Source organism: Xyrauchen texanus, chromosome 15, assembly GCF_025860055.1.
Source record: "Xyrauchen texanus isolate HMW12.3.18 chromosome 15, RBS_HiC_50CHRs, whole genome shotgun sequence".
In the NCBI taxonomy this organism is placed as follows: Eukaryota; Metazoa; Chordata; class Actinopteri; order Cypriniformes; family Catostomidae; genus Xyrauchen; species Xyrauchen texanus.
This window is the reverse complement of record NC_068290.1, coordinates 32,235,520-32,256,295: the sequence shown is the minus strand read 5'-3', so window position 1 is coordinate 32,256,295 and position 20,776 is coordinate 32,235,520. Positions and strand designations below refer to the sequence as shown.

At 37.9% G+C, this 20,776-nt stretch overlaps 1 protein-coding gene across 3 annotated transcripts; it reads right to left on the bottom strand.

Annotated features, from left to right (window-relative positions):
- Positions 1-1,872: 1,872 nt before the first annotated feature.
- cnot10 (CCR4-NOT transcription complex, subunit 10) lies at positions 1,873-20,303 on the bottom strand. Of its 3 annotated transcripts, none has more exons than XM_052144010.1 (19): positions 20,148-20,303; positions 19,558-19,652; positions 19,293-19,454; positions 18,198-18,348; positions 17,942-18,084; positions 17,179-17,265; positions 16,840-16,923; positions 16,559-16,676; positions 15,476-15,625; positions 14,684-14,889; positions 14,214-14,335; positions 11,425-11,604; positions 10,983-11,063; positions 7,193-7,306; positions 5,409-5,539; positions 5,277-5,312; positions 4,762-4,889; positions 3,616-3,691; positions 1,873-3,180 (listed from the first exon to the last, which is right to left on the bottom strand). In XM_052144010.1, the coding sequence occupies exons 1-19, from the start codon at positions 20,164-20,166 to the stop codon at positions 3,014-3,016; spliced, it is 2,250 nt and encodes a 749-aa protein (XP_051999970.1). In that variant the 5' UTR covers positions 20,167-20,303; the 3' UTR covers positions 1,873-3,013. The 3 variants fall into 3 exon arrangements, with proteins under 3 accessions (XP_051999970.1, XP_051999972.1, XP_051999971.1); XM_052144012.1 differs by having other exon boundaries at positions 4,762-4,886; XM_052144011.1 differs by having other exon boundaries at positions 17,942-18,081.
- Between the last annotated feature and the right edge of the window lie 473 nt (positions 20,304-20,776).

Below are 20,776 nucleotides of genomic sequence, written 5' to 3'. Positions count from 1 at the left end.
CCATGGATGCCATTTTTGGCCAGTGTCTTTCTGATAGTGGAGTCATGAACTGAACTTTATTGATGCGAGAGAAGCCTGCAATTCCTTGCATGTTGTCCTTGGCTTTTTTATGACTTCCTGGATGTGTCGTCGCTGTGCTCTTGGAAGGATGGACACTTTTGGGAAGGTTCACTACTGTGTCACGTTTTCTCCATTTGGAGATAATAGCTCTCATTGTGGTTCTTTGGAGTCCCAGAGCATTTGAAATAGCTTTGTAACCCTTCCCAGGCTGATGTATTTCGATCACTTTCTTCATCATCATTTCTGGAATTTCTTTCGAGCTTGGTATAGTGTGCTACTGGTGAGATCTATTAGCCAACTTCATGCTGCTGAAGAAGTTCTATTTAGGTGTTGATTTGATTGATTTGGTTGGCAGTAATCAGGCCTAGGTGTGTCTTGTCCAGCTGAACCCCATTATGATATGATTATAGATTTGGGGATTTAGTAACTAAGGGGGCAAAAACTTTATAACACATGCCCACTTGGTATTCAATAACTTTTTGCTTCAATAAATAACATTATCATTTAAGGACTGTATTTTGTGTTTACTCAGACTGCCTTTGTTTTATGTTAGAATTTGTTCACATTTTTTAAACAATTAGTATGGGGGGCATGGGTAGCTCAGAGAAAGACACGGACTACCACTTCTGGAGTCACGAGTTTGAATTCAGGGTGTGCTGAGTGACTCCAGCCAGGTCTCCTAAGTTGGACACCTGAGTTGTATACTTCACATCTGGGCAAACTTTGTGAATCATCTTGGTATTTTTGCATACAAAAAAGAAGCATACTGTCCCTGTGCACAATATAAATACTATATACTGCAGCATTAGCAACATAAGAATAGTATTATGATATGGCCAAGTGTTTGGTAACAATGCTCCTTAAATCACTTGTGAAATATTTTTTTCTGTTTAAAGAGAACTATCACAAGGAGTCTTTGTTTTGTCTAAACTACTCAAAAAAATCCTCTCAAGGCCACCAGTGCTGTTTGAGGAATGGGTGTCCCTGCCTACCAACAGGTCAAAGGTCAGAGCAGGGCATAGCCCAGAAGGTCATCTTGAGCCTGCAGGAAAATATTTGTGGTCTGGCAGATGGGACCGACTGGCTTGTAAATAATGATAATTGCTCAACACATAAAATAAAACAACACAGGGGTTCTAATCTATAAAATGTATTATAAGAATTCTTGTTCAGCTTTGTCTATTGTAAGCAACCAAAAGATAATCTCTGAATATGTTAAAGGAATTGTTTACCCAAAAATGAAAGTTGTCATCATTTTGTTGTTCCAAACCAATGACATTTTTCTTCTTCCATGGAGTACAGTTAGCCTCAGTCACCATTCACTGCCATTGCACCTTTTTTCAATACAATGGAAGTGAATGGTGACTGAGGCTAACATTTTGATTAAGATCTCTTTTTGTGTTCCACAAAAAATAAATTGACATGCATGTTGGGAACAACATGAGGGTGGGTAAATGAGCTCTTACTACTTTTAAAATGTAATTGCATTAACTGGTTTTTGCTCACTTGAACCCATGATATTGTAAAACAATGCAGTTCATAATAATGATAAAATGTGATTTCACAAACATGACTTCAATCTATCTATTCTATCTAGGTTTAAAGAAGAGTTGTTTCTTTCAGATCCCTGACAGCATATCAGAAGGGTGATCTGTGCAACAATGGGAAGGGATGTGGGTGGAAAAAGAGGGGGTGTGGGATAGAGGGATTTAGCATAAGAAAAACCCAGCAGGGGAAAGGTGAAGGGCCACCGTCAGGAAAGAGGGCAAAAGAGGAGAGACCACACATGAAAGAAAGCCGACATCTGTCCACCCGCACAGGAGTAGCCAGAGACAACTGGACATTTATTGTAGTCTTTATGCACCAGTATAGGAGGAATCAATTTATACAATAACCAAACCTTTATAATATTACAAAAACCTTTTTTGCTACATTTTAACTAATGTCGATCATGGCTTCATGATTTTATGGCATTTAAATTTTTGACCTTTGATCCATTGATTTTTGTTTCCAGACTACCACATGATACATCTCTCCTTTTAGGAATTTACAATATTTGCTCCATGCAGAATTTCAAAACTGTAATCCTTTTAAGCCCCAGTTTAAAAACGTTCAAATAACCTGGATACTTGGTCACTTTGGCTTTGTTCAGAGAGACAGCAAAAATCTGATTTAGTTGGTGCATCTGAACAGCCAAAAAACATTATTTCCATGGCCAATCCATACCACATACATCTGTGGTTTGAAATCCAAAGTGGTTTAAAATCAGATTATTATTATTTTAAGCATCAGTCAAAACGGTCAGCTTGGATTTTAAGTAGTTTGTTCAGGATGTAACATGACTAATGTCACACACAATAAGTAGTAGTGTCTATAGTTGTGCCTAAATTCATTAATTTTCACTCGCATGTGTCAATCACTATATTGAGTACTGAAAGAGCACTTTCGGAAACAGCATGAATACATGAATGTGAAAAATACAAGCAGGACTGCAGCAAAATGTCACATTTTGAGCTACTTGTGTCTGCTAGAGTCCCACTAATGCTTAAATTATTTCTATGGTAACCAATGTAGATATACCGGATATTGACTAGTACCCATCTAATCGAACCGATCTGATTTCATAACTTGCGAAACGACTGCACAGTCAGTCCTAAAAATCGGACTTGTAAAATCTGATTTATGTGCAGTGTGAACAAAGCCTTAGTCACCAACCCATAAATGTCACACACTAACAGTAAGTGTAAATAAAATTTATTTATAATTTCATTGACCCCAAAAGACAATAATACATATTTCTAACAGACTTCAACAGACAACCAGTCCACAATTCTCCAGTTCCTTGCATCAGTGATCTCCATCCATCCATCCATCTGAGTTGCTGCAGCCTCATAAATAATATTTTTAAAAGATGCATTTCTGCATGTGTTTGGGGGGTTGTATGCAGGTGGAATCACTTGCGCTGTACTTGTGTAAAGGAAGAGGGTGTCTGTATGGGCTGTACAGGCTGGGATGACTGGAAGGGAGGAGGTTTCTTGCGGAGGTCAGGGGAGGAGACAGGCTTGACGGAGGGGAGGAGTTGGTTCCGTTTGATGATCTGTAGGGCCAGCTGTGTGTTTCCTATAAAAGCAACAATGACAATTCCAAAAATCTACCTGAAATTGAATATTTGCATTCAAAATAAAATAATAGAAATGTGAAGACTATCAGATTGAAAAGTTCTGTAATAGGAGAACAGCTAATTAACAGTCTTTGTCCAAACCCTAGTGAGCTGCAATGCTGTCTAAATAGACTGATACCTTCCAAGGCAGCATGCTAATCCAAATGGAAGCCAGTAAGTGTCTGATTTGAAATGTGCTTCATGATCAACAACTGTGATAACCTTATAAAGCAGCATAAGTTTGCTGCATAGAATTTAAAATAGCCTTCACGTTTCATGTTGCCCAAGTAGGAAGCTCACTTGGTTATTGTATAGAGTAATAGTATAATTGTCATATGCACAGTGGTGAACGCAGTAGTACCACAAATCTAGCACTTACTGAACCTGTGACTCACCGTTCTGGAGTTCTAGGTAGACACCCAGTAAAATGGCTTCTGGAGGAATCTCCTTGGTGTTCACCATTGAAGCAGCCTACACAGATGGTAATCAGAAAGTTAAATTGTCTAAAGACTGTCCCGCTAGTATGAGAGAGTGTGTATACAGGGCCAGAGTAGCTAAACAGGAGAATTCACAGTGGGACGCTTATAAATTGGATGGGCACTACATATTAATATGAATAAACTTTCAGTTACGCGACTCCATAACAAGGGTTGCCAACCGTCCGTTTTATATGGAATCATCCGATATTTAATGGATAAGAATTGCGTTCTGTATTAAAGCCACAAAGGATGCAGTCGGTTAATCTCTGCAATCTTCATTCCTTGCTGTTGAGAATGCTAACAATATTCTTTACTGTCAAAAAATAAAAGATTACTTAAAGTAATACAGGTGCAACAGCACAACACGGTAGGGAAAAAATACTTTCAAAACATTAAACTACACAAAACAAACCAATATTGTATTACGCACTCAAAGCCAATTTTCTTAAAGAGACAGTAAATTAATTACTGGTTTACCAGTGTCTATAACATTTACATACCACGCAATAGAAAAGTACAGATGAGTTATTTAAAACTTTTCTCATTTTATTATAGTATGTCTTTACATTTTTTTACAGTACAATCATTTAACCTTCAGTACGTTTCTTGTGCATTTAATTGGTGCACATACTGGATTTGTTGCCATGTTATTTAAAATGTTTAAAATAGAAAGCACTGAAAAGTTAAATTGTTAGAGTGTAAATCATGAACTATTTATGTACATTTACAGATCTGCAATTCTCTAGTGTTTTTATTTGCTAAACTGATATGTGAATAATGGTGTGACTTGTTTACATTAAAATTATCTTTAAAACTGATGTAATGACATCTAATGTCAGAAAGCTAAAATATAAATGACATAAACTTGAATCATAAATGCCATATGTGGTATAAAGAAATGGATTGCTAACTTTCTAGTAGTAAGTGCATACATTGTATACTTTTGGGGCTGGACTTGGACATGAAACTCCAGGGCTGAATATGAATCCCGCAGCAGCCTTGAGTGTATATATTTCAATAAGAAATCTAAACTGGAGTGCTTCACTTGAACTGTGTGCTTACCTGATGAAGGCACTTGCGGGCTTTCTCATATTCACTCCTCAAGCAATATGCACTGCCCAAGTTAAAGAGCATTGTGGCCCTGGCCGAGCTCACTGAGCTGGGGTAACATAAAGGAGTCTGCTTCCCTGCTGCGACACACCAAAATTACATTACCAGACTACAACTTCAGTGTACACATGAATTAATACATCTAAACTCTCAATAATATGCACTTAAAACAACATGCGATCTAAATTGACCCCTTTTACCTTCTTAATAAATGTCCATGGTCTTATTGCGCACGATTAATCAGTGCATGTTATTCTGAAAATATTTTTCAAGATCATAATAAAAAAATATCAAATTGTAACTTTCTTTTCTGTGGATGTAACTAAATGCAACAATTGAGCCTAAAGCAACAATCAAATCCCTCCCACATTATTTGCAGCTGATTATTCTGCATCACTCTGAAATACATGACCTAATGGAAGTTTTTATCTTTTAAAATATCAGATTGTAATATCAAATACACTTACAGGACTCCAAAGGCTCTAGATCTCCTTTATCAGAACCTGTCATAAGAAGCAAAAACATGTAAGTATCCATGCACCACATGTCCTTTTACGTATGCATGTCTGTATGTTTTGATTATGTGTGTGTTTGCATACCTTGGTCTTGTTCGCTGGGTGACACACCTAATGAGACATCAGTAACGTTCTCTGGGTTGAGATGTGCAATAGCGTCAGAAATTCTGTCCAGAGAGATCAGGGCTTCAGCAGCATATAGGTGACCCAGGAACCTGAGAACAGGTAGCACACAACTCATCAAAAATGTATTCCAGATAAGCTGCATACATTTAAAGCCACTTTATAATGGTGCGTTCACATACAACGCAGAAAAAAAATGTGCCTCGCATTGCTCACGCGAGTTTGACCGCTGGATTAAATTAGTTTTAAACTCGCGTTCGCGTGAGTAACACGAACCCGCTGGTATTCCCTCTTCTCTTCCGGAAAAGGACAGGAGGAGGGGCTTCACGACAACTTATCTTTCCGCCATCAACCATGGCTGATATCACAACGATTGCTGCTCTGTATCTGTTGTGGAAGTCCCAGATATGTTGACGTTGTATCGTACAATTCCGGGTGCCCACACACCGCTACAACCATTTTCTCATCCATTTTTCTTGATTTCTTCTACTACTACGTCAGTTACATCCGGTCAATCTCAATGCTGATAGGCTTTCACGATAACGCATCAGGCAGATTTTTCCAAGAAACACGAGTCAATGTGAATGAGCAATTTCAGTGTGTAAGAGTTCACTACCATTACCTTCATTTGAAATCAATTAGGTGCTGATAGGCTTTCACGATAACGCATCAGGCAGATTTTTCCAAGAAACACGAATTAATATGTGAATGAGCAATTTCATGTGTAAGAGTCGCACCATTACCTTCATTTGCGTCAATTCGTGCTGCCCGGCACAAATTCGTGTCTATTTGTGCTACTCGCTGCAAATTTGTGTCAATTCGTGCTGCACGGCACAAATTTGTGTCTATTTGCGCTGCTATTTGTGCTGCTCACGACCATTTGTGCTGCCCGGCACAAATTTGCGTCATTCGCGCATTTGCATTGAGTTTGTATGTAATCACTTGAGTTGTATGTGAATGCACCATAAGAAAAAGACGAACGCTACACTAAAATATTTTACATTGTGTGCAGTGATTCCCTCTTAGTCTCAATTTCATCTGTGTCTTTGAAATCAAGTCAGAATGAACCAAACCAACCAAAACAAACCATACGGTTCCTACACTTTTTGATCAATACATTTCCATGACCTTTCCAGTCTTTGATTACTGGATAAGGATTTTTTTTTTTTTATAATTTTGAATCAGTCAGATTCACTTTGATCCATTTGATTCAGGCTAATGAATCAATGTGTGAAAACAAGTTTAACTGATGCATGGAAATCAACCAACTCAGAACGATTTGCTCACAAATCAGACATCACTATGGATTGTGAGCAAGTTTTATATCACAAAACGGCAATACCTAGTTGATGAAATATTTTATTGCAGAGGATAACTAGAAAAATTTATATTCAAAATAGAATTTTGCATGAGCTTTCTATGAAGAATTAAATGCAAGATGTATTAATTTCCATGACTTTTCCAGGTCTGGAAAATACAATTGAAAAATTCCTTCTTATTTCCTTAACCAATTTAGGATCATGTGAACCCTTAAACCAAACTCCAATGTATGAATGACTCCAATTACATTTTTAAAGAAACGTCTCTCATGAGAACTTTTGTCTTTTAAGCATCCCGTCACACAGGATTGGCCAGATCAGTCGTCAATCAAAGGGGCATTGAAGGAGTGCAAATATTTACTGAACGCTGTTAGTGGAGGACTCACAAAAGATATAAATCAGACAGACAAAGAGAGACAGACTCACTTAAGAGATCCTGACAGCTTCGTCTGATGTAGGAGCTTTTCTGCATGGTTAAGAGCCATTAAGTTGTCCCCAAGCGCAAGAGCCACATATGCACTGCAGGCTAGAATGGAGCACCTGAGAGAGAGGAAAAAAATAAATAAAAATAGGCAGTGAGTTAATCCAATGCAAATTACACATTTTATAGTTTAGTTGTCTCTTCACTGGCCTTATTTGAGAAATTAACCAGCTAGCCTTACCGCAGGCATAACAAAATCAGCCAGCAACATCATCTGTAGGGATGGGAATCATTGGGAATGTAACGATTCTTGTTTCGAATCCACTTAACTATTGTGTTTCCTAAACAATTCTATCAATGATTTACTTTGAGAAAGCACAAAATAATTGATCCTAACTATGTTACACCATTACCTACAGCAGGGGTACTGAATAGACGGACTCCGGTCCGAGATCTAAATCTTTGTGCTAGTTATCTGACACCTGGCTAAGTGATTGTGTAAGCGGGCCAGTGCTGCATGCTTTATTGATGCAGATGTCATCATGGCAAGGAAAGCCTATTTTAATGCTTCACTGATATGTAAATAGTTTGTTTGTTGTTAATATATTCTCACTTTAAGGAAAATATACAAATATCCATTCAGACTTTTACATTTTTAAAACTTTTCTCTCCGGGGACACCCCTGAACCCCCATAAAGGATTTTTTATCTGTCAAAAGGCCTCCTATGCACCATATGTATTATGAATGTAACATATTTCAACACAAAACCTGTACTGCTGTCATTCAGCTTCAAAATTAACTGTTGGTCTTATCTTTTAATATTCATCTCCAAGTGCCATCGACTGATGAAGTCTTGATGAAGTATTTTCATCTTTTGATAGAAAAGCTCTCTCGGACCTCACTACTCTGGCTGTCTCTGGGCCCCCAATGTTCTCATCCCTGCCCAGTTTTGAGATTTGAGTTGGGATTTTTTCCCCTCTTTTTCTTTTTTTTTCAAATTACCATTGCTGCCAACATGGCAAGTTATAAAAACTAATATAAAAAAAGATACACAATTTCCTAGCCATATACAGTAGCTACTGACTCCATGTAAGCTACATAATATTATCTGGACCTTTGTCGGGAAGGAAATGTAGAGACTGGACCTCTTGGAACTTTATTTGAGTACCCTTGACGTACAGTCTATTTAGTTTGTATAGACCAGGATTTTTAATGGAGATTGTTTAAGAGGAGTTTTAAGAGGACTTGTTTTTTTTCCCCATTACAAATTACATCAGCATAACAAATACAATTATTTTTTAAATTGAGTTAAGAATTGAAAAATGAAGGAGGTCTGGTTAGCACAGTGAGTATTGACGCTGCCTACCACCCCTGGAGTCGCGAGTTACAATTCAGGGTGTGCTGAGTGACTCCAGCCAGGTCTCCTAAGCAACCAAATTGGCCCGGTTGCTAAGGAGGGTAGAGTTTCATGGGGAAACCTCCTTGTGGTAGCGATTAGTGGTTCTCGCTCTCAATGGGGCACATGGCAAGTTGTGCGTGGATCACGGAGAGTAGCATTTTTCTCCACACGCTGTGAGTCTCTGCAGTGTCATGCACAGTGAGCCACATAAGATGTGCGGATTGACTGTCTCAGAAGCAGAGGCAACTGAGACTTCTCCTCCGCCACCCGGATTGAGGTGAGTAACCGTGCCACCATGAGGACCTACTAAGTGTTGGGAATTAGGCATTTCAAATGTGGAATGTGGAGTGGTGGTGGTGGTTGTAGTGGTCTAAACCACAGTACTGGTAAACTGGTAATCAGAAGGTCATTGGTTCGATCCCCACAGCCACCACCATTGTGTCCTTGAGCAAGGCACTTAACTCCAGGTTGCTCCGGGGGGATTGACCCTGTGATAAGGGCTCTGTAAGTCGCTTTGGATAAAAGCGTCTGCCAAATGCATAAATGTAAATGTAATTAGGAGAAAAGGTGATAAAAAGAACAAAAAACAATTGAAAAATGAACATGAATTTTAGAATTTCATGTGATTTAATGGAAGCAAGGCAATCTGACCTTTTGCACAAAGTAGTCAATGCCATACATTTGCTTATTTGTTCAGTGACCTAGAAATTTCATATTTTTGTTAATTTTATATCATAACATTTGTTATAAACCTATCAATTTTCTTTCTACGTTTCAGATTTGGAATCCCTAATTTTCAATGTGGAAACATTGAATACTAAACTAAAAACTTTACCAAAAATAGTATTGTTTTTAAGCATCAAACTACAGTTTTAATTAATAATGCTGCTTCCTAATGTGTTTCTTTAATTACAAATCGTCATATTAACAAACAGTTAGTAATTATACTGATGTGTTTCTAATATGACTGTAAATAATGACTTACGGTTTAGTGATTCAGATGTTATTTCAGTAACCGAATGATTCAGAGAGTAAGCCATTTTAGCCCAGTGAGTTCATCTGGGACTCATTTGTGAGTCACTTTAACCATTTCATAAAATAAATAAGTAAAAAATAACAAGCGCGGACACCACAATAGAAAGATAAGGTCACAAGAAGAATGCAGACGTTTAAGAATCGTTAACAGTACAAAACATCATAAAAATTGAACCTTCAGTTCTGGATTTTTTCCCTCTGGTAACAAAATAAAACGTAACTGGTTCCGAATCTAGAACCATTTCTTGATCCCCAATCATTATCATCTGCATTGCAAAAATAACACAAAATCCTCAAGATTGAACAAAACAGAACATAAATAAACAGAAATGTGGGTACATGTGAACTTAAAAACTTGCCGGTAAAAACTCACTTCAATGAAACATGATTGGTATAATAGCTTTTGCTTTTTTTACACATCAGAGAGTAAGAGAGGGAGAGACAGGAAAAGAGGGGGAAATGGAGGAAAACTCAAGGCTCTGAGTGGCTGCCTGTGACACAATAGCCTGCAGGATTCCAGGAAGAGCTATGAGTAACTGGTGCCTGGGCTTGTAAAAGTGTCAGAGTATCAGGGTGTCAGAGCAGGGTCAACACAATCCACACACCACACTTCTTCCCTTCACAGGCAACCACGTCTGGCCAGCCCACTGGATCAAAGATAAGGGGGAAGGGGAGAAAGGGGGATGGAGGTGGGGTTGAGGCTCTAATCAATTTCCGATGCAAAAAAAACAGTAACGTGAGATTGAATGGTGAAGTGGGGGCATACAATAAGAGAGATTCCAGGGGGAGGGTTATTCACAATTACAGGGCATAAAAGGTATGCCTGAAGCAAAGCTAGTGTCTATCAGAGACTCAGTGGGTTTAAACTAATAAAGGTTAACTGGATTTACAGTTATTATCAATATAATTAGTCATAATTGTTGCATTTTATGTCATTATTACAGACTAAAGATGATTGAATGTGTTTAGCCATTATCTTATGTGACCATATCAATATTTTGTATAAAGAACTAAATTGATTTTGTCTATTCCTAAACTTTTAAAGGCACACTATTAGTAAAAGTCAGCAATTAGCAGTTTTATGCTAAGTTTATTTTAAGATCGATCAGGCTGAGCCAAACAATAAAAAGTATAAGAGGGCAGAATGGTTATAATAAAAAACACACATGGACGTTGTGTTAAATTTGTAAGGTATTATGAATCTAAATGATAAATCTTCTTTTTTAATTATTGAGGAAGGTTTTTTTGTATCTTAATGGAAACGTATTGAACATACAACATCTGCCAACCAATGGGCTAACCAAAAAAAAAAATCCTGTACAGTGTCAAATAATCTTCAGGCCATCTCTTGTAATCTCACCTAAGATTCTCCACCTCTTGTTTTCTCAAAGGCGATGAGGGGGCAGCAGGAATGAACTTGTCTCCCTCTTGAGTCTTCCCACTGTCAGTGAAAGCACACCCAAAAGGTCATCAGCTCAATATGCATAAGTAAGCCATCTGATGACTGATTTCCCTTAAAAGTGTAAATACTGTGGCAATATCAAGGCAATGCTCTGGTTAATTAGCAAACAGCCGCATATAGCAACATTGGATCAACCAATAGTGCATGTTTGTCTGTTGGTCTGTTTTTCACACAATAGAAGGACAAGAGAAACATGTTTGAATACAGTTGTTATTTTTGCAATTCTGTTTGGCCACTAATGGTGCAGAAATTACACCCTTCATCTTTAATATTTATCAGTTGTGATCAGAGTTGTATCCAGTGTGGGTTGTTGTTGTTGTATACGTGTATTTTCATGTACCTGCAGGCATCGCTTGTCTCGCTGCCACTTTCCATGCTGCCTGACTGGCTGCAGCTCTTAGAGCTGTTGTCTGGTTTGCTGTCGTGCTGTTGGTGCTCTGGTAGCAGGAGCAAAGCATTACGCAGACAGATTGCCGCAAACTCCATACTAGCCACTGGAATTGCTGCTGACTGACCCTCACTGCAGACACACACACACACACACACACACACACACACACACACACACACACACACACACACACACACACACACACACACACACACACACACACACATCAATTTATTTTAGAGTTTAAGTGTTTCAGATAGATTTTTTGTACAATTTCTCATCCTAGTGGTTAAACAGGGTTGTTGTTAAACTTGATACCGTATGTCGATACCAGAACAATCTCAAACAATCTTAAAATAAACCATTTATCTCAGATTATTTTACTTAAACAGGCTGGGGAACACATTCAACAAAGCCTTAGAACTTGTAAAGCCATGTCCTAACTACATGATTTTTGGTCATATTTTGCTGTTGCAAACAGATTTCTGAGGTCAGCGACAAAACCCCAGATCAGAGCCTATGGTCACCGATGCTCATGAAGTATGAGCAGTTCAGCCACATGAAGCGTGCAGTGCATGCAAACTATGTAATTTTAAATTTTTTTTAATTAAAGAGCACCTATTATGGTTTTTAAAATATTACCATTCATGTAGTGTATTATATACAGTGAGGAAAATAAGTATTTGAACACCCTGCTATTTTGCAAGTTCTCCCACTTGGAAATCATGGAGGGGTCTGAAATTGTCATCGTAGGTGCATGTCCACTTTGAGAGACATAATCTAAAAAAAAAAAAATCCAGAAATCACAATGTATGATTTTTTAACTATTTATTAGTATGATACAGCTGCAAATAAGTATTTGAACACCTGTCTATCAGCTAGAATTCTGACCCTCAAAGACCTGTTAGTCTGCCTTTAAAATGTCCACCTCCACTCCATTTATTATCCTAAATTAGATGCACCTGTTTGAGGTCGTTAGCTGCATAAAGACACCTGTCCACCCCATACAATCAGTAAGAATCCAACTACTAACATGGCCAAGACCAAAGAGCTGTCCAAAGACACTAGAGACAAAATTGTACACCTCCTGAAAAACTACAGGAAACGTTTGACCTCTGTAATTGCAAACAAAGGCTACTGTACCAAATATTAACATTGATTTTCTCAGGTGTTCAAATACTTATTTGCAGCTGTATCATACAAATAAATAGTTAAAAAATCATACATTGTGATTTCTGGATTTTTTTTTTTTTTAGATTATGTCACTCACAGTGGACATGCACCTATGATGACAATTTCAGACCCCTCCATGATTTCCAAGTGGGAGAACTTGCAAAATAGCAGGGTGTTCAAATACTTATTTTCCTCACTGTAGCTGTTTGTTAATATAAAAAAGTCTGCAAAGTTTAAAAAATCAAAGCGCACGTCAAATGGAGTTATTGACTCCCAAAAGACGTGTTTTTTGACCTTGGGTGCATGTAAATCTATAAAACAAAATTAGGCTCATAATAGAGCCTCTTTAAATTGTATCTTCTTGCAGTTTAATCCTCACATTAGACCATTTTGTGATTTCTGTCTTTCCGACCCCAAATTTAAGACCTCTGCAAATGATACAGGGATGCAAACTACACCCCTTTTGGTTAAAGTCTAATTCTTTTAAGCAAATGTGCCCAATTTGTTTGGTAATAATTCTTTTTACACATTTTATTCATTAAAATCACTTGAAATTGTTACTTTAAGCTTAAACACTTAAAAATCATTAAATACAAACAAATCAACTGAAAATATACTCCTGGAACACCTGCTATGAATTTCTCACCTATTTCACCTCATCCCTGATGATAATTAAGACTTTTTTTCAAACATTTTAAGATATTTAAGACCTTATATTTTAGAAACCCGAATTTAAGGCATTTTAAGGATCTGTGGGAACCCTGTAAAAGATCTTAATAACATCAGATAAAATTGTAATCTAAATGGCTAATTAGTATTTTATTAAGGTTATTAAAAAGAGATCTAAGATGGGTCCTGGGTAGCTCAGCGAGATTTGAAGCTCACTACCACCCCTGGAGTCGCGAGTTTGAATCTAGAGTGAAGCCAGCCAGGTCTCCCAAGCAACCAAATTGGCCCGGTTACTAGGAAGGGTAGAGTCACATGGGGTAACCTCCCGGTGGTCGTGATTAGTGATTCTCGCGCTCTCAATGGGGTGCGTAAAAAGTTGTGCATGGATCGTGGAGAATAGCATTAGTCTCCACATGCTGCAAGTCTCCACAGTGTTATGCATGACGAGCCACTTGATAAGATGTGCGGATTGACTGTCTCAGAAGTGGAGCAACTGAGACTTGTCCTCCGCCACCCGGATTGAGGTGAGTTACCGTGCCACCATGAGGACCTACTAAGTATTGGGAATTGGGCATTCCAAATTGGGAGAAAAAGGGGATGATAAAAAAAGAGATGACAGCAGAAAGGTTGCAGGTTTGATTATGTACCAGTATGTTATTAAAGTTGCTGGAAAGGAACTCTACATGTACATAATGTAACTTCAATTGTTTGGATGAAAGGCATCTGTTATGTGGCAAGTAAATAACCGTCTCCCTACGTCACTTCAAGAAACTCAAAAGAATGACATCTCCTGGAGAAATTGTGACATTGCAATACATCCAGCAACATGAAGTCCAGCCACATCCTCACTTATTAGCAAAGTGAAATTTTTGTGATTTCTGACCCATCTGTCTTACCTGTAGATGGTGTTTTGTGTGGACTGTGATGCTAGAACAATCTTCCGATGGTAGCCCTGCCCAACAACAGCCTGTACAATCCCCTTTTTACTGGGCAAACCCTTTGTTTCCTGTTCTGAGCTCTGAAGAAAAGGAAAAGTGTATATACAATGACATTTTCATTCACTCAAACAACAACTTAAAAATGTCTAAGATATTATTCCTCTCAAAGAATCTACTTATTACAGTCTGTTTACACCACATTTGATTTAGCAGGTAATATAAAGTTCAGTGCACACCAAAAATTATTATTCTCAACAATTTTTAAATTAAACAATATTTTTGGTAATTTAAACACTTGGTGTGAATAGGCAAAGATTAACCAAGTATTAATTTACCAATCTGAGGTCAAGTTCTTCCTGCCATATTTTGAGAAGTGTGTGTGTTTTTGTTCTAAATATTTACAAAATAATGTGGTTTAATGTCTGTACCCCTTTATTAGCTGTGATGCAGCACTCAGCGAGTCTGAGCCAGAGTCGAGGGTTAGAGTGATACACCTGCACCGCCTCCATCAAACACTCAAATGCTGCCAGCGGCCGGCCGAGATGAAGCAACTGTATCCCACAGTTATACAGCAGCTCGTAGCGCTTATTAGCTAACAAAGCACACATGGGGATGCCTGTGAACTTCTTAGCTTCTGTGGGAGGAAAAATAAAACAACATTACAAAACTTTTAAATATCCATAATCACAGTTCATGCGTAGCTTCAAAATCTGTATAAATAATATAAATCACAAAGACAGCTAACAGTTCTTCACTGAATAAAGGAGAAGTCACACTAGATTGTGCTTTCTATTCAATTCTATTTATTCAAAAACAAACTCAGGAATGTGGGGTATGCAAGCATATGAAGAATATTGACTTACACTGTATACTTAAGTTCAAGTATGTGAACTCTGAACTTCAAATTTGTGTAATGAAAGGATACTCGACCAATAGACAATCTAAAACATCACAAATCAATTATGGAGGAAACTCTCATTTTGGTGGCTTCACATTATTATACATTTAAAAGACATAAATAAAGAAGTGAAACTGAAGTAGATTATGTTTTACAATTTTGAAATATTTATTTTCTATTCAAAATACATATCCAGTTGCCCAAATTGTGCAATAGTCCATTATAATTTTTCATAGTAGTTTGAATGCCCCTAAGGTATGCTTTGTGAGATCTTAAGTATAATCTGGCATGTAGGTTCCGGTGTTGTGCTCCATTCTCTCACCCTGTCCATTACTGTTGTCCCCAAGCTGAGCGCATGTGTGGTTGTTTTCCTGAAGTGCTTTTTTGAAGTAAAACAGACCCAGATTGTGTTTCCCCATGGCAAAATGGATACAGCCAAGATTATTCCAGAACATACACCTCACACATTCACCTTTGAGGGGAAAAAAAGACACAAACAAATTACTTTATGCAGCAAGAGCCTTGCACTTTCCTCCATAGTAATGTATTTCCAGATATTTTATATTCATATTTATTTACTAAAGCAGAATAAGGTATACACTCACCGACCACTTTTATAGGTACATTTGAACAGCTACTTATTCATCCAATTACCTAATCAGCCAATCATATGGCAGCAGTGCAGATACTGGTCAGGAGCTTCAGTTCACATCAACCATCAGAATGGGGGAAAAACATGATCCCAGTGATTTGGACCGTGGCATGATTGTTTGTGACAGACGGGCTGGTTTGAGTATTTCTGTAACTGCTGATCTCCTGGGATTTTCACACACAACAGTCTCTAGAGTTTACTCCGAATGGTTGCAAAAACAAAAAACATCTAGTGAGCAGCAGTTATGTGGAAGACAAGGCCTTGTTGATTTGAGAGGTCAACAGAGAATTGCCAGACTGGTTCGAGCTGACAGAAAGGCTACGGTAACTCGGATAACCACTCTGTACAATTGTAGTGAGCAGAATAGCATCTCAGAATGCACAACACGTCGAACCTAGAGGCGGATGGGCTACAACAGCAGGAGATCTTGTTGGGTTCCACTTCTGTCAGCCAAGAACAGAAAGCTGAGGCTGCAGTGGGCACAGGCTCACCAAAACTGGACAGTTAAAGAGTGGAAAACAGCTTGGTCTGATGAATCTTCAACTCAGATTTCTGTTCTTGGCAGAAAATGTTTTCCCTATTATAATGGTTGATGTGAACATTAACGGAAGCTCCTGACCTGTATCTGCATGATTTTATGCATTGCTGCCACACAATTGGCTGATCAGATAATCGCTGTAAAGATGTACCTAATAAAGTGGTCAGTGAGTGTATGTAGATAATTAAGTAGTCAAAATTATAAAGAGTGTGTACCTGTCTTCAAGGGTCCAGGATGTTCTGCAATGTTTGAGCTGTTGAGGAGTTTCACAGCTTTACGGTAATTTCCCCTCAAATACTCAAAATTACTCTTCAGAAAGAGTGAAGGTGCAGACTGAGAGAGGAACATATACACAAATGACGTCATAGTAAATTAATGCTCCATGAAAACTTGATCAACATTTATTTCATTACACAAGTATAGTGAGTGTTTAAGATTAATGTTGGCATTAATATATTTATTTATTAATTTCATAAGAAACTGTGAATGCTCTCACATTTCCAGCTGTGTTCATCACAGACTTGATTTCTCGTTTGCAGGCCTTCAGTGACTTCATCTGTATATAGGCTCGAACTTTATACTGCACACACACACAAACATATCCAAAAACATTTAGACTGAATTTGTTGTTTGTGGTAGCATATTGAGTGTTCAGCATACTAATCAGCATACTTTCTTAATTTCATGCATTTTCTTTCAGAGTCAGCCATTTGAACAGATTCAACTACGTTTTACTCCCCAAATTTTTTCTTTACAGGTTACAATTATAATCTCAACACAGTAAAGCAGCAACAGGTCCTGAACAAGTCTGACATCCATCATACACTTCTCTCACCTGGTGAATCTTTGATTTAGCTGCCTCGATCATAGCTATGAACTCTGCCTTTTGAGCAGCAGACTCTTTATTTGTACTGTTGGAGCTCTGTTAGGATGACACATGATCAAAGTTAGAGTTGAGGGAATATACAGTACTGATCAAAAGTCTTAGCAAAAAAAAACATTTGTTTTATGTTGGTTAATTATATTTTGAGCTTTAGTGTGTCAATAGAAAATAAAAAATGTTAGACTCCAAAACATTCCTTTTGCAAATAGATTAGAATAGAAGAACAGGGAGTCCTGCAACAGACAGCATGGCCCCCACAGAGCCCCCCACTGAACATCGAGTCAGTCTGAGATTACATAAAGAGACCGAAGCAATTGAGACAGCCTAAATAGATAGAAGAACTGTGGTGAAATCTCCAAAAAGCATGGAACATCCTATCTGCCAACAACCAAAAAATCTGTGTCCCGGAGTTTTGAAGGCAAAGATGGTCACAGCAATATTAATTTAGCTTTTTATGTTTAATGGACTTTGTATGATGTTAATTAATTGTTTACAGCTGTTCCTCATTTGATAAGAAATGGAATCTGGTAAGTTACAGCATTCTATTGTGGGCATTAGTATAGTGGAAATATGCTGTAGTTTTCTCTTTAGTATTACCACTAATAAATACACATTTAAACGCAATGAGCACTAGTGATACAGGAAACAAAAATAAAGAGAAAGGGGTGACGCATACTAAATAATAATTTGGAGAAGACCAGCAAACATTTCTCACCTCTCCTTTGCCATTCTTGTTGTTTCCTTCCTTAACGGTCAGTTTCTCCAGCACGGCCAGCAGATGCAGGGCCTTCTCTGGCTGGAAAGTGAGCAGGTACAGATCCACCAACAGGAAACAAACGGCCTGAGCAAACTTCTCTTCTAGGACAGAGAACACCATCAAGCCATGCCATACTATGCTTTGGTTCTTGTGCAAGTGCACTAAAAGGCACCCCGTGTACGATAACAGTTTTCATTTACATTCTGAAACCTACCAAAAGGTTCAAGAAACTGGTAAAGCTTCTCCCCGATGGATATAGCTTCTGAATATTGTCGCATGTAGTAATGAATCACTGCTTGATTGTAGTAGAGGATACTATTTTCAACATCGTCCAAACCATCTATATCCTCCACAGCTGTGTGCATCTGCAAACAAATTTGCATTAATAATAGAGTCAAAAATCTAAATAATTAGACAGTGCTTTGGCATTTTGTTGCACAGCATTTTACCATGTTAAACTACAGAGATACACAAGTATGAAATTTGAAGCAATCTTAAATGTATATCTGTTTAGATTTTTTCCTCATTTTTGATGAGCAAGAGTAGGGCTATAAAACTTCATCGACAAGTGGGCCAGATGATAAATAATCTTCAGTGCATGCAGGCCAAACCACATTATTTTGTTATCGAAAGGATTCTAACTACAGATATCACATTTACAGTGAGGTATGTTACAGATGCAATGATTTAAACTTTTTACTTTTCAAACTTCTTGACCAAATGAATGAATAGATCTTTTCTGTTGCTCTGAACCCATGCTTGTAAGTCTACCATGATTTTAGGCTTTTAATATTCCCTTTCCACCAAAACAACAGATAGGATTATTTGTAGCGCAAACTTTAAAAATTTTGAAAACATGGCGCTCCTGCATGAGACACTGTAAAAACATCAAGACGTGGTGCAGCGTCCATCTAGAGCAAGTTTACATAGCAGAACAATTGAAAAACAGTGTGAAGAGACACAAAACTCATTAGATGTAAACAGACCCCCAAGACAACTGATGACCTCATGCAGGCCACAGAAAATTTCCAACAGACCAAATTTGGTCCGTGGGCCACCAGTTGAATAGGCTTGAGCTAGAGCATCCAACTGTGGTAACTAGCTATTGATCATGCTGTGTGAAAGATGTTATAAATGGCGATAGACTGCTAGTGTTAAAAAAGCAGCAGCATACAGGTTTCATATGACATAAGGCGGAGTAAATAATTATCATATTTTTATTTTAAAGTGAACTGTTCCTTTAAATAAATAAAAAAAAAACAATTCATGCAAGACTTTTAACAAATTACTGGCTAATGTAATATCTGACCTGATTCTTCAAGGTCATTAATGTCTGCTTCAGGATGCCTGATGTAGTCTGCCCAGTTTTAAAGAATTCAGTGACTGCTTTATTCATCAAAATCTTGTAGTCCTCCTTGTTCAAATCCTGAAGGCTGTCTAGGTTTTTCAGGGACTCATCATAGCTTTCAGCCTGAAGAGATATCACAGTATAACATGTATATGTCATCAGTGACAACAGAACATAACAGTGTGTACAAACCACCTGCTCAGAAAACTAAATTACAATTATTTACCTTAAAGGCCTTAAAAGCATTAGTTGCCATCTCTTTCTCTTGATCTGAGATCCCAGGGGATGAAGCGCTGTCATGTTTCATGTCACCTGTTTGATCTTAAAGAGTGAACAGATGCAGTTAAGCAACAAATGTTCTACTCAACTCGTTTTCTACATCATTATATGACAGTAAATAAATATATATAATAGCTTTAACCCTTTAAAACAAAGCAAGTTTGACCTTTTATTAACGCAAGCAACCAAACCCAAGACAATTAAAAACACTAATTGAGAAAAATCAAAATACTGATGGAAACAAACGTTTCTTATAACGTATGCTTATTATAAAACACATCATTGACCTTGTCAGCATGTATAAACAGTGTCATGCCAGTTCAGTGACGCACGTAGTTTTCCATTTTGCTGCTACAGCACGTTATAATCAAAAACATACACTATTCATCTAACAGCTTGGCATTGTAGTTATACAAATGTGAAGTAAACAAAAAAGACGTGTTCGGTTGTGAAAAATTATATGTTTACATCTTCAGCGGCGCCCCATAACAGCTGCACTGTATATCAGACAATGTGCCTATTACAAACACCGCTCACCTGAGCCTGTTTCTGCCATTCCTTTAAATTTAAGGATGTTTATTTACTTTTACAACCAGTACAGATTGAAGTTGCTCCCACTATTTGGACGTGTAGAAAGATACAGCAGATGATGCGTTTCCTTCGAGCAGATTCAGAAATCCGCCATGAATATTACCCACAACCGCCGCGCGCATGCGAGTGAGGTTTTTTAAACGGGACTTTGTGCACGCGATTGCCGACATCCGCTTTGGCGGGTGAACTGCAACTGTTCGGTGCTGAGGTTCATCCAGCTACCACACTAGAGGTCGACAGCCTCAAAGAAAATCAAACTGAATTTTCCCGCTCTATTTGCATCCAGTTATACGACGTTAGTTCTTGTGCGACCTTCGGGACATTTCTGTCTTTTTCATTTTCGATAATTTTGGCTGTAAATTTGGCCAAAGGTGTGTAGCCTATTTTTGGGGGAATTTTGATATTTCAACCTCAGTTCCTATAATACACCTATAATGAATGGATGACCATGAATGTGCACTCAAGACCTTAAAGACAAAAATGTCCCCATTAAAACTGCCAGTGTAATTAAATCATAAAATCATGAATTCTATGATATTATGATTTAATTCCAGAGCTCTGGCTAGAAAATTTTA

Excerpts from the sequence above, each read along its gene's own strand:
- cnot10 (XM_052144010.1), bottom strand. Across the intron at positions 16,677-16,839 it reads TGATGAACACAGCTGGAAAT|TCTGCACCTTCACTCTTTCT; the intron begins GTGAGAGCATTC and ends TTCCTCTCTCAG. Across the intron at positions 5,313-5,408 it reads ACCCAGCGAACAAGACCAAG|GTTCTGATAAAGGAGATCTA; the intron begins GTATGCAAACAC and ends TTCTTATGACAG.